The sequence below is a fragment of the Eurytemora carolleeae genome, unplaced genomic scaffold, assembly GCF_000591075.1.
Source record: "Eurytemora carolleeae unplaced genomic scaffold, Eaff_2.0 scaffold658, whole genome shotgun sequence".
NCBI lineage: Eukaryota > Metazoa > Arthropoda > Copepoda > Calanoida > Temoridae > Eurytemora > Eurytemora carolleeae.
Window position 1 is genome coordinate 141,314 of NW_019396684.1, and position 13,809 is coordinate 155,122.

The 13,809-nt window shown below is 34.1% G+C and overlaps 1 protein-coding gene across 1 annotated transcript; it reads left to right on the forward strand.

Moving 5' to 3' along the window:
* The first annotated feature begins 11,515 nt into the window (after nt 1-11,515).
* On the forward strand, nt 11,516-13,735 carry LOC111707361 (uncharacterized). The gene is made up of 2 exons (XM_023480457.1): nt 11,516-11,923; nt 13,545-13,735. The coding sequence occupies exons 1-2, from the start codon at nt 11,579-11,581 to the stop codon at nt 13,698-13,700; spliced, it is 501 nt and encodes a 166-aa protein (XP_023336225.1). The 5' UTR covers nt 11,516-11,578; the 3' UTR covers nt 13,701-13,735.
* Nucleotides 13,736-13,809: the final 74 nt, after the last annotated feature.

Here is a 13,809-nt window from a genome sequence, read left to right on the forward strand (position 1 = left end):
CATAATTTCCTATTCCATAATTTCTTATTCCATAATTTCCTATTCCATAGTTTCCATTCCATAATTTCCTATTCCATTATTTCCAATTCCATAGTTTCCTATTCCATAATTACCTATTCTATAATTTCCCATTCCATAATTTCCTATTCCATTATTTCCAATTCCATAATTTCCAATTCCATAGTTTCCTATTCCATAGTTTCCTATTCCATAATTTCCTATTCCATAATTTCCTATTCCATAATTTCCTATTCCATAATTTCCTATTCCATAATTTCCTATTCCATAAATTCCTATTAAATAATTTCCTATTACATAATTTCCTATTACATAATTTCCTATTCCATAGGTTCCTATTCGATGATTTCCTTTTCCATAGTTTAATGAATCCCACGGTATAGTCCTCTTATTCAATAGTTAAATGAATCCCTCTGTATAGTCATCTTATTCCATAGTTTAATGAATCCTACTGTATACTACTCCTATTCCATAGTTTAATGAATCCCACTGTATAGTCCTCTTATTCCATAGTTTAATGAATCCCACTGTATAGTCCTCTTATTCCAGAGTTTAATGGGTCCCACTGTATAGTCCTCTTATTCCATAGTTTAATGGGTCCCACTGTTTAGTCCTTTTATTCCATACTTTAATGGGTCCCACTGTATAGTCCTCTTATTCCATAGTTTAATGAATCCCACTGTATAGTCCTCTTATTCCATAGTTTAATGGGTCCCACTATATAGTCCTTTTATTCCATAATTTAATGGGTCCCACTGTATAGTGCTCTTATTCCATAGTTTAATGGGTCCCACTGTTAAGTCCTCTTATTCCATAGTTTAATGGGTCCCAGTCTTCTTATTCCATAGTTTAATGGGTCCCATTGTATAGTCCTCTTATTCCATAGTTTAATGAATCCCACTGTATAGTCCTCTTATTCCATAGTTTAATGGGTCCCACTGTATAGTGCTCTTATTCCATAGTTTAATGGATCTTACTGTATAGTTCTTTTATTCCATAGTTTTAATGGGTACCACTGTATAGCCCTCCTATTCCATAGTTTAATTGGTACCACTGTTAAGTCCTTTTATTCCATAGTTTAATGGGTCCCACTAAAAAGTTCTTTTATTCCATAGTTTAATGGGTCCCACTGTATAGTCCTCTTATTCGATAGTTTTATTGGTCCCACTCTATAGTCCTCTTATTCCATAGTTTAATGGGTCTCACTGTATAGTCCTCTTATTCCATAGTTTAATGGGTCCAACTGTTCAGTCCTCTTACTCCATAGTTTAATGGGTCCCACTGTTTAGTCCTCTTATTCCATAGTTTAATGGGTCCCACTGTATAGTCCTCCTATTCCATAGTTTAATGGGTCCCATTGTTTAGTCCTTTTATTCCATAGTTTAATGGGTCCCACTGTTTAGTCCTCTTATTCCATAGTTTAATGGGTCCACCAGTCTTCTTATTCCATAGTTTAATGGGTCCCACTGTATAGTCCTCTTATTCCATAGTTTAATGAATCCCACTAAATAGTCCTCTTATTCCATAGTTTAATGGGTCCCACTATATAGTCCTCTTATTCCATAGTTTAATGGGTCCCACTGTTTAGTCCTTTTATTCCATAGTTTAATGAATCCCACTGTATAGTCCTCTTATTCCATAGTTTAATGAATCCCACTGTATAGTCCTCTTATTCCATAGTTTAATGAATCCCACTGTATAGTCCTTTTATTCCATAGTTTAATGAATCCCACTGTATAGTCCACTTATTCCATAGCTTAATGAATCCCACTGTATAGTCCTCTTATTCCATAGTTTAATGGGTCCCACTGTTTAGTCCTCTTATTCCATAGTTTAATGCTGTTTAGTCCTCTTATTCCATAGTTTAATGGGTCCCACTGTTTAGTCCTCTTATTCCATAGTTTAATGAATCCCACTGTATAGTCCTCTTATTGCATAGTTTAATGGGTCCCACTGTATAGTCCTCTTATTCCATAGTTTAATGGGTCCCACTGTTTAGTTCTCTTATTCCATAGTTTAATGGGTCCCACTTTATAGTCCTCTTATTCCATAGTTTAATGGGTCCCACTGTATATGATAGTCCTATAAGTTTCTACTAATAAATTGGATTTTAGGATTTTAAAAAATTGATAAATAAATGTTAAATGTACCTTATTCCCTTTTCCCCTTTTTTCATAAATATATACTTTTCTTCAATAATATTTTGAAAATTCGCAATTTTATGACCACCCCACCCCCACCCCTTCAGGATTGAAATACGGAAGTTGGCTTGGTTCTGCGTTTTTGCTCCCAATTTGGTTAAAATTGCGTAAATACCCTTAACTTAGGAAAATGTCATTTGAAGAATTGATTTAAAGCGTGACTCAACCTTTACTCGGACTATTATTATTGTTCACTGGTTCAAAAGTGAACTTTATACAATGTACATTGTATACATTTGTATTTCTGGCTTTACAGGGTTACCCACAAAGAATGAGACTGTACAGACAACCATAAACTTGTGTATTATGACGATCCCTAGGTTAGATTAAGTTTTCTGTCCTAATAATCTTCTAATAGTTTATTTAATGATTAGGGAAAGTAAATAAAGTTTTAAGTTTCAAAGTTTCTTAAATATTAGAATAAATTCCGTGTAGTTGTGTCTCCAGTCTCATCCTTCGTGGGTAACCCTGTATATACTTATCATAAAATAGTACAGTAAGGCCCTTATGAAAAAGTACAGGAAGACCCTTATGAAAAAGTACAGGAAGACCCTTATGAAAAAGTACAGGGATACCCTTACGAAAAAGTTCAGGGAGACCATTATGAAAAAGTACAGGGAGACCATTATAAAAAAGTACAGGGATACCCTTACGAAAAAGTACAGGGAGGGAGACCCTTATAAAAAAGTACAGGGAGACCCTTATAAAAAAGTACAGCCTTATGAAAAAGTACAGGGAGACCATTATGAAAAAGTACAGGAAGACCATTATGAAAAAGTACAGGGAGACCATTATGAAAAAGTACAGGGAGACCATTATGAAAAGTTAGCCATTGGTGAATTAGACCAACCCTACAATGTTTATTTGATTAATACTAGAGGACACATAAGACTATGAATGTAAAATTTATTTAAAATATAATTTTGTAATTGGTAAAAATTTAATTAGTCTTCTTGTTTTTGGTAGTCCTTTATGAGTGAATGAATGTAATTAACAAGTGTATTTAAATTTTGTATATCTACATTCTACGAATTCCCTTTAATCTGATAAGCAATATATTTAATTGGACCTATATGTTTTAAGTTGCAAAACTTACTTTACTATAATCAGATAATCCACCATAATTCTTCCCCAGACGTTTTATGTTATACGCCTCATTGTGATATTGGAGGAGAGGGGCGAGGATACGGTTAGGGTTGTTAACGTTTTCATTTTTCAGATAAACGATCGTTTCGTTATGAAAACGACGACGAATAATCGAAAACAAAAAGATCGTTTTTAGACGATCGTTTTTTTTTTAAAAGTTCGTTTTTTTAAATGGTCGTTTTAAAAACGATCGTTTTTCAAAACGCTCGTTTTTCAAAAGGGTCGTTTTTATAAAATTCGTCTATTCGTTAACGATCGTTAAAGACGACCCTTCGTTAACTATTTTTAACAACGGACCTTCGTTAACGATCGTAACGACGACCCTTCTTAACAATCGTTAACGACGACCCTTCTTAACGATTGTTAACGACAACCTTCGTTAACGATCGTTTATGACGACCATTCGTTAANGGGGGGGGGGGTTCTACTTATGATTGGGTGGGCTGCATGTGAAAGATGTGTACTGTAAAAGACGGAAGGGGGGAGGGTAATTCGGTTGGCGGATGGGATGGGGAGACATTCGGTGGGCTGTGGGGGAAGGTCGTGATAATTCGGGGATTTTGTTTAACGTTCTAGCCCCGTATTAGGTGGAGAGCATGGTAAAGGTCAAGTATAAGATCTATGGTAGCTAAACTACACTATATTCAAATATGCATTGTCTGTGGAGTCTAGGGGGGGGGGGGTTAAATTTGAACCATAGAATTTTATTCATTTCTTCAGCCCAGTTTATTGTTATATACTTTATACAGCTGAGCTGTTATATATTTGGTTTAAAGCCAGTTTAAGATTTATAAACGGTTAACCTTCATTAGGTGCTGGCTTATATACACACTTTTATATATCTAGTCAAATATTTTGTCCTCCAATCGTTCTATTGTCCGACCCTAACGTCATATCCCACCCCAAACTATTGTCCTACCCCAACCTCTTGTTCTACCCCAACCTCTTGTCCTATCCCAACCTCTTGTCCTATCCCAATCTCTTGTCCCCAATCATCTATTGCTATCCCAACTTCTCATCCTAACCAAAATACAACCATTAAAAAAATATTTTATACAGTATAAATACTTAAACAGAAAATTCTATAAAGATTTTAAAAAAAGTGCCATGGCTTCCTTTTTTATTATAAACTGGATCACGTGGATTTAATGGTTCTGTCAATATTCCAGAAAGCTGTGACTTTTGATCACAATTTGTCCCATTAAACATAACTTTTTAGTCTTTTTTCTTAAATACTTTTTTGTCGGAATATACGTTTTGAATGAAAATTATAAGACAAACAAATCCGTAAGTTTAAATATTGTTAAATTATAGACTAAAACACGTATGATTTGAAATAGAAGAAACCGAATATCTCTGGTTAGTCCGGGGCGGAATTTCATGATTACATTATCAAAAAACTCTGTCTGCATGTCTGTTAGATCATAACGTTTGTGTGTTCCCTAATCTGTCATGGTATTTAATTGTCTGTCTATCTGTCTGTCAGTTGTCAGTCAGATATTGCCTCCTGTGGTGTTACATGCATGTATTCATCATCTTAATAGGTTACCACCACAGAGTAGCAATAATACCTGAGTATCAGAACTTTGTGATAAGAGTCCACAAAGATCTAGACATCCATTAAATTAATGCAACTATTTTCAAGACCAGAGCTGGGAACTTTTAAATGAGATATCCTTAATCCCGATCGGTTAATTAATCTGGAGATTAATAACAAGAGGAGATCAAGCATGATTAAATCTGGAGATTAAGATAAAAGAGGAGATCAAGCATTAATCTCGATATCGACCATTCTAAAGTTTTCAGCTTAGGTCGACTTTAATGTGTCACAAAGCCCCCATGGTCTTTACAATTCCTTAAAAACTCGTTAGTGGTTTTTTTACAGCCCTTAACCCTTAACATTTTAGAACTAACACACGCTTGATTTATAGATTCAGTTTAAAAGTAGTGATTGACAAACTCCTCTACATTTAGGTCTAACTTGAATTTTATTTAATGAGTGAACTCTCATTGATCGGAAACTGGCAGGAATAGAAAAAGAGCTGATTAAGCAGGAAATTAAAAGTGTCCACGTTGGATATTCAGATTAAGCGATCCGGATTAAAGGTATCCAATTCTAAAGTGTTCAGGTCTTTACAACTTGCTTTAGATAGTTAAACGTCTGTCAGGTTCTTAAAATGAACCTGAATTTACAGTAAGAATAATGTGATGGAAGGATTCCATCTAATAATCTAACGTTTATTGACAAACCCTGAATTAAAGAACCTGTAGGCCTAATTTCAAGTGACCCTCCATGCAAATATGCTTATGCCCGATTTACAACGGTGCCCTTGATACCTTTGTCTGATCAGGTTAGGGTTTTTTGCGAAAGTGACTTGCACATATCTTGTGAAACACTGGAAAAACTCACAGAAATAAACACAATTTTGGAGTTAAAAAAAGCTATGGTATTTTTGCTCAGTTTTAGGTTTCATGGATGTTGTTTGAAACCTGAAATTATCATCTTTGAATGGAAAGTCACTTTAAAATACGCTTCTAGTCCCTTTAAACATTTTAACACCGATTTTATACTCTGGGAGACTGCAGGGCGGGGTTTACATATAATTGCAATAGAATTTTAGGCGAGACATAATTTTAAAGGGACTGAACACGTATTTTCATGTGAGCCTCTTTTGTTAGAGCGGCATACCCAATTAGCAATGGTACCCTTAATTTAAACGCCTTAAAGAGATTGACCGGCCGGCTCTGTAAAGTAGTTGAACTGAGTATGCTCTGCAGTGTTCTGGAAAACTTCTTTAGGACTAGACATATAAAACTTTTTAAAGATCTGTAAATCCTGAGTTTGAGCGCAAATTCGACGTTCAAAACTCCTAGTTTGGGGATGGATACGTTTTCAGAATTAGTTTTTTAAAATTATTTTTAATATTTAATTTTTATACTATGTCTCAAATAAATCTGAAAGAAGATTTCCACAACACTGCATACTCAGTTCAACTACCTTACATAGCCGGTCACTCCCTTTAACTAATTAAGTATGAATTAGATAATTAGATAAATTTAAACTAGAGCCAGATTGTCAATTGTTGATGGCACTTAAGATACTTTAGATATATATTTTCAGCCTCAAACGATTAAAATTTACTTCTTTTGCAATGCTTTAGAAACATGAGCAAGTGATGGCATTGATGGCTAACCATTTTGTATGAATATTTCGTAGATATGAGATTTTTGGGTTCCCCTTGTTGATATTGCATGTTTTGGTTTCATGTTTACTGCAGTATACTGAACAGTTTCAAATATTAAATAATAAACCTTAAACCTGCATATCAATCAATCAATATTCATTTAATCTCTTAGGTCCTTGAAGATACGTATTCGACTAAGGCAAGGAGAATTTACCGCGCTAAAAATACTGTCTTCGTAATTTTAAATTACTTTTTAGTTAAAGAATGTCAATCTGATTCACAACCTCTTACCCTTTAATAAATCCGCATTCGATTATTTTAGGGAAACCAAAATAGAAACTAATCAATTTTTAGTTTTCTCTTTTATTTCCGATCGATAATACAGAGAGAACCATAAATCTGGGGAATAGAAAGATGATATTCCTATAGCGTATTCGAAACTGATGCAAAGCAAACAATTTGACTAGTAACGTTATGTCCCTTATCATGTTTAATGGGTTTGTTTAAAACTGCACAAAGTCTGTGTCTCATGTTTATTAGACTAAAGTCAAACTTAAATCTATAAGTCGTCTTCCTATTCTAAAGTTTTTTTGGTTTTCACTGTAGTTTCAAGTCGTCTTCTAAATGCCATGTTTATTTATACACCTTAATGTTTTGTTATAATCTTACTCTTGTTTGAGATGCATTGCTCAAGATTTGGTTTCCCTTTGTGGTTTGATTTGGAGGCCTGGAAACATTGCACTTGGTTTAGTAAACTCACACAGATAGGATAGAGAGAGATATAGGGTGGAGTAGGGGGTGGAGTTGGTGGCGAAAGGTGAAGAAAAGTGGAGTAAGGTGAAGGAAGGTGGAGGAGGGTGGAGAAGGTGGAGGAGGGAGGGGTGGATACTGTGTATGGTAGATAAGGGAGGGGGGTAGAGGGTGCAGGTAGGTTTGTGGGGTGGGCCTGGGTAAACAAATACAATACATATTTATAGGCCTGGCATTGATTTTCTTGCCTGAAATTCCCGTTACTGAAGTTAATATCTAATAGAGATGTCTTTGTGAGAAGGTGTAAATAGAAATATATTTTAGCCTTACCATTAGACTCATCTTTTCCTTCCATACTCATCCTTCCCTTTCTTATCATCTTTTCATTTTTACTCATCTTTTCCTTCCATACTCATCATTCCCTTTCTTACTCATCCTTCCCTTTCTTACTCATCTTTTCCTTTCTTACTCACCTTTTCCTTCCATACTCATCCTTCCCTTCCTTACTCATCTTTTCCTTCCATACTCATCCTTCCCTTCCTTACTCATCCTTCCCTTCCTTACTCATCTTTTCCTTACCTTACTTACCCATCCTTCCCTTCCTTACTCATCCTTCCCTTGCTTACTCATCCTTCCCTTACTTACTCACCCTTCCCTTACTTACTCATCCTTCCCTTCCTTACTCATACTTCCCTTCCTTACTTACAATGTATTAATCTATAAAATCCATCCCCTGATCCGTCCCTGCACCCCCTGCCCTGCCCTTCTGGTGGATGAAACCTGGTTTGGAACCATACATCCCGTAAATTCATCTATTCATTCATCCATCCTGGATTACGCGGGGGGATGGAGGATTCCTTCAGTTGATATCAGTTCTTCACGTTGTTCGTAGTTAAGCATGTTAATTCAGTGCAAATTCTTAATTACGAAAAATTGAAAATGAATTTCAAAATAAGTTCAGTGAGAAATGTGAAAAGCATTTTTATGATTAAACAGAAGAATTCCTGCACTCTATTATTCTCAGGCCTAAGAAGCAGCTAGAAACTTCTCAGTATGAATTAACACCAAACTTTCGCAATAGAAAAATTCCGAGATTTGATCGTAACAACCCGATCATGCTTTGGGGACAAAAAATAAATCTCTTTTACAAAATATAAATTTCATTTAAAAATATACATTTCTCTTATTAGAAACCCGAATTTTAGGCGCTATGTCATTTGTCCTTCAATCATTTGTCCTACAGAGCGGGAGAAACATCATTTGTCATACACATGATTTGTCTTACAGAGCGGGAGAAACATCATTTGTCCTACACATGATTTGTCCTACAGAGCGGGAGAAACATCATTTGTCCTACACATGATTTGTCCTACAGAGCGGGAGAAACATCATTTGTCCTACACATGATTTGTCCTACAGAGCGGGAGAAACATCATTTGTCCTTCACATGATTTGTCCTACACATGAATTGTCCTACACATGATTTGTCCTACACATGATTCGTCCTTCACATGATTTGTCCTACTCATGATTTGTCCTACACACGATTTGTCCTACACATGATTTGTCCTTCACATGATTTGTCCTACACATGATTTGTCCTACACATGATTTGTCCTACACATGATTTGTCCTTCACATGATTTGTCCTTAACATGATTTTTCCTACAGAGCGGAAAAAAATTCATTTGTCCTACACATCATAATATATATATATCTTTTACATTCTATTTATATTCAGCAGGTGAATATATCTTATAATGATAAACCGACTTAGGTTCTAAAAGTGTGATAAGCGGGCAAATTTTTTCTTTTCTGTAGAGACAGCTCAATATCTAGCATTTAAGAGGCTGCAGCGCTCGGCCCCAGAGCTCGGCCTAGAAATTATCTTAACCTAACATAACCCAAAATAAGGAGAGAGACAACATATTAATTAACATTCAAGATACCGCAGCACTTGGCCCCATAGCCCTTCCTAGCGACAGCGTTTGACCTTGAAATTGTCTTTACCTAACCTAACCCCAAGATGAAAGCATATTCTTTAACATATTAAAAGAAATTTGATTTTTAAGGAGCCAAAATCCCTCGGCATATGCGGAATATATCTGAAATAAAATGTTTTAAACCTCCCACTCAAAATTCTATGTTAATTTTTCCAATTATTTGTCAGAAACTTAAGTTATTAACAAGTTTAAAATGTACATGTCTAGTGCTACATAAAGTTCTAAACAAGTTCTAAAATGTACATGTCTAGTGATACATAAAGTTCTAAACAAGTTCTAAAATGTACATGTCTAGTACTACATAAATTTCTGAATAAGTTCTAAAATGTACATGTCTAGTACTACATAAAGTTCTGAATAAGTTCTAAAATGTACATGTCTAGTGCTACATAAATTTCTAAACAAGTTCTAAAATGTACATGTCTAGTACTTCATAAAGTTCTAAAACAAGTTATAAAATGTACATGTCTAGTGATACATAAAGTTCTAAATAAGTTCTAAAATGTACATGTCTAGTGCTACATAAAGTTCTGAACAAGTTCTAAAAGGTACATGTCTAGTGCTACATAAATTTCTAAACAAGTTCTAAAATGTACATGTCTAGTACTTCATAAAGTTCTAAACAAGTTCTTAAATGTACATGTCTAGTGATACATAAAGTTCTAAATAAGTTCTAAAATGTACATGTCTAGTGCTACATAAAGTTCTGAACAAGTTCTAAAATGTACATGCCTAGTACTTCATAAAGTTCTAAACAAGTTATAAAATGTACATGTCTAGTGCTACATAAAGTTCTGAATAAGTTCTAAAATGTACATGTCTAGTGCTACATAAAGTTCTAAACAAGTTCTAAAATGTACATGTCTAGTGCTACATAAATTTCTGAACAAGTTCTAAAATGTACATGTCTAGTGCTACATAAAGTTCTAAACAAGTTCTAAAATGTACATGTCTAGTGCTACATAAATTTCTAAACAAGTTCTAAAATGTACATGTCTAGTGATACATAAAGTTCTGAATAAGTTATAAAATGTACATGTCTAGTGCTGCATAAAGTTCTGAATAAGTTCTAAAATGTACATGTCTAGTACTACATAAAGTTCTAAACAAGTTCTAAAATGTACATGTCTAGTGATACATAAAGTTCTGAACAAGTTCTAAAATGTACATATCTAGTGATACATAAAGTTCTGAATAAGTTCTAAAATGTACATGTCTTGTGCTACATAAATTTCTGAACAAGTTCTAAAATGTACTTTACCTTTCAATCAACCTACTCAATACAAAATTGATAAACCAAGCTATAAGAACATTCCCGTGGTTCTATTCTCAAAATCAAAAAAAAAGGTTGCTGAGTTATGATCGGACATACAAACAAACAGACAAATAGAGATTTCAACTTTAAGTTTTAAACATAGATATTTCTCTACAAGGAAGAATTAACACCTTCTAAGAAACATAAAAATGTAAAAACTTTGTCATTGTGAAACATTTTTTATCAGATCTGCAAGTATTTCTGCTCTTCATTCTTCCTTATTTCAAAATTATTTTAATTACTTTTTTCAATTTTATTTTAATTCCGTCATATCATTTTCTTTGTATTTCAATTTTCAGTTCTTTTGTGACAATAATGAAAACTTTAGAAAAATTCAAATTTTCATATTTAAAAACATCGAAGATTTAAAATTGATTACAAGAGTTCAGTTCCCTCGTTTTTAATCTGTAAATTTTAAAACATTTACGAAAAGTTGGTTCATCATAAAAAATAAATATAATTAATAAGCTCCAATTAAAGATGTTTTTTATAAAGATTTATGTTTTGTATTTTTGCCGCCACCCCCCTCCAAATATATAATATATACATACAGTGGAATATTTTGATCATAACATGTCAATGCTTGATCTCGATCTTTTGTTAATCTGCAGATTAATTTAATCTTTATTTGATATCCCGCAGTGTAATCCTAGTCAGAGTTGAAGGCAGCTTTAATCAGGGGAGGAGTAACTAAAATGAAAATATATTTTTTATAGATCTTCAAATTAAAAATGCCCACAGCTCGGAGCTGGGAACTTTTGTCATGGATACTTGATCTCGATATCCACTGTGGGCATTTTTAATTTGAGGATTTATAAAAAATATATCTTTCCAAAACTTGATGTACATGATTTTAAAAAACCATATTCTAAGATAAAACTTCTCAAGTGTTTTTAAGAATTTCTCTTATGTTTCAGACGAGAAAAATGTTTCATCGGCGGTGATATCTCTCTTTTAAAGATGGGCTCCACGGATCAATTAAAACCCGACCCTATCCTTCCCGATCCCCTGGATTTAGAACCCGACCACCTTAATCCCGATCCATCCCCTGATCTGGAAACCCACCTTTGGACAGCCGAGCTTAATCCCGATATAGATGTCGACCATTTTCACGCCGATATCCGCCATGATATAAACCCCGACCTTCCAGCCCCGATACATCCCAGATTCCGTTATGAGCATATATATAACTATACATCAGACCCGGGGGAAGGATCCGGATTTCCAGATCCGTATCTGGAATCCGGATATTTGGATCCGGAGGCAGACTTAACATTAATCCACCCGGATGAAATTGACAACAAGGTAATTAATAATACGGCAAGAAACATTAATAAGAAAGTGTTGTGGAAAGTGTGTGTTGTGGAAAGTGTGTATTGTGGAAAGTGTGTGTTGTGGAAAGTGTGTGTTGTGGAAAGTGTGTGTTGTGGAAAGTGTGTGTTGTGGAAAGTGTGTGTTTTGGAAAGTGTGTGTTGTGGAAAGTGTTTTAAATTGTTTTGCTTCGTTTTCTCAAAACTCTCTTGATAAGATTTCCAAAATTTCAAAACTCATATCAAAATGTGTTCCAGTTTGTTTTCCTAAAACTTTACAAATTTCCTTTAAAAAACGGGAAAACGATCGAAAACGTTCATTTTTTGCATATTTGATTGATAAACAATTTTGACCACATATATTTTCTCCTCTTACACTACAGGCAGAATTTAGATAAAAACGAACCAACCTAACTCACAAAGCATTTGTTTTGATTTGTGCAGTCTGCCGAAAATCTGAGAGTCCTTGATTTAAAAGCTTAATCTCGAGTCTAAATCACTTATTCTCAATTGTAATGTTCACAGTTAAACTTTCTGAGTTTTGTCAAAGTAAATTACTAGTTTTTAAATGAACCCTCCAAGAAAATATGAAGGATTGGTTGAGCCTTATTTCATTCTCAATGCCAACTTGGTATTACGACTAGTTTCCCTTCGAGCAATAACAATCGCGAAATCAGATTAAATTAGATCTATCGGACGAAAATTCCAACAACATAGTCAATTAGGAAAAATGTTTTATTTGACTGCCAAAAAATCTAGGGGAAACGCTCATCTCTCCAGTCAATTGCAGAATGTTTCTTCAAACAAATTTCGTGAACAAATTGCGGTTTCGGGAATAATATATAATAAATTGATGAAAATGTATTATGTAAAAAATGGCCGATCATAACTGTAATTATTTATATCCATAATCTCCAAAAAAAGTTATAAATGACAATTAGTTCTCTATAAATAATAGTGAAGGTTCGTTTCTTAATATTTTCGCCAATTTTGAAGGTACATTAAAAACAGACCGGCCATAATTAAAAATCCCAAGAATAGGAGGAGAGTAGAATTGCAAATGATGTAGATAAAAGCCGATTTCAAAGTCGTTACTAAATTCCCTGGAATATTGTGACACTTCACAAACAGACATTCTTGGGTGACTTGGGTGGTTTACACTTGGGACTTTTCGTCTAAATGATTGTAAACTGGTTCTTGGAACCCAGAATTCAGGTTTGCAGGCAAATAATTAGTGCATTTTGCGACCCATAAAAATATGACCTTAAAAAATACCATCAAATGTTACAATTGTAGTAAAATTTTATTATGTCTACTGTCTACACTAGGTTATCTATTATATTTTGTTTTAAATTTATTCACCAAAACGAATTGAACCATTGAACCACTTTTAATAATCTTCGTTTTTAACTTTATCAAACCAACGAAACTATAAAATTATTTCAAATTTAATATAATAATACATCTGAAAATAAAGGCACAACTAATCTACAGTTATCACATGGAGGAAAATGGGGTTTAAAGAGTACACGATTCTTCCCACGCCAGAATTTCGCGGATTTAAAATAAAAAGACGACTTTTATATTTCAGATTAAAATTTGATTATTTGTTTCAGTTCTACGGGCACCATCATCCTTACAATGATGCTCCTGGAAATAAGATGTACAATCTCATGCACAGTGATACAATCATTGTCATCATTTCACTCATTCTCATGATACTCCTTGGACTAATTTTCAGGTATCATTCAAGCTCACTGTGCATACTTTAGTAATCCTTCCAGCTCACTGTGTAGTGTGTAAATTACAGGTACCCTTCAATCTCACTGTGTAGATTTCAGGTATCATTGTAGCTCACTGTGTAGATTTCAGGTATCCTTC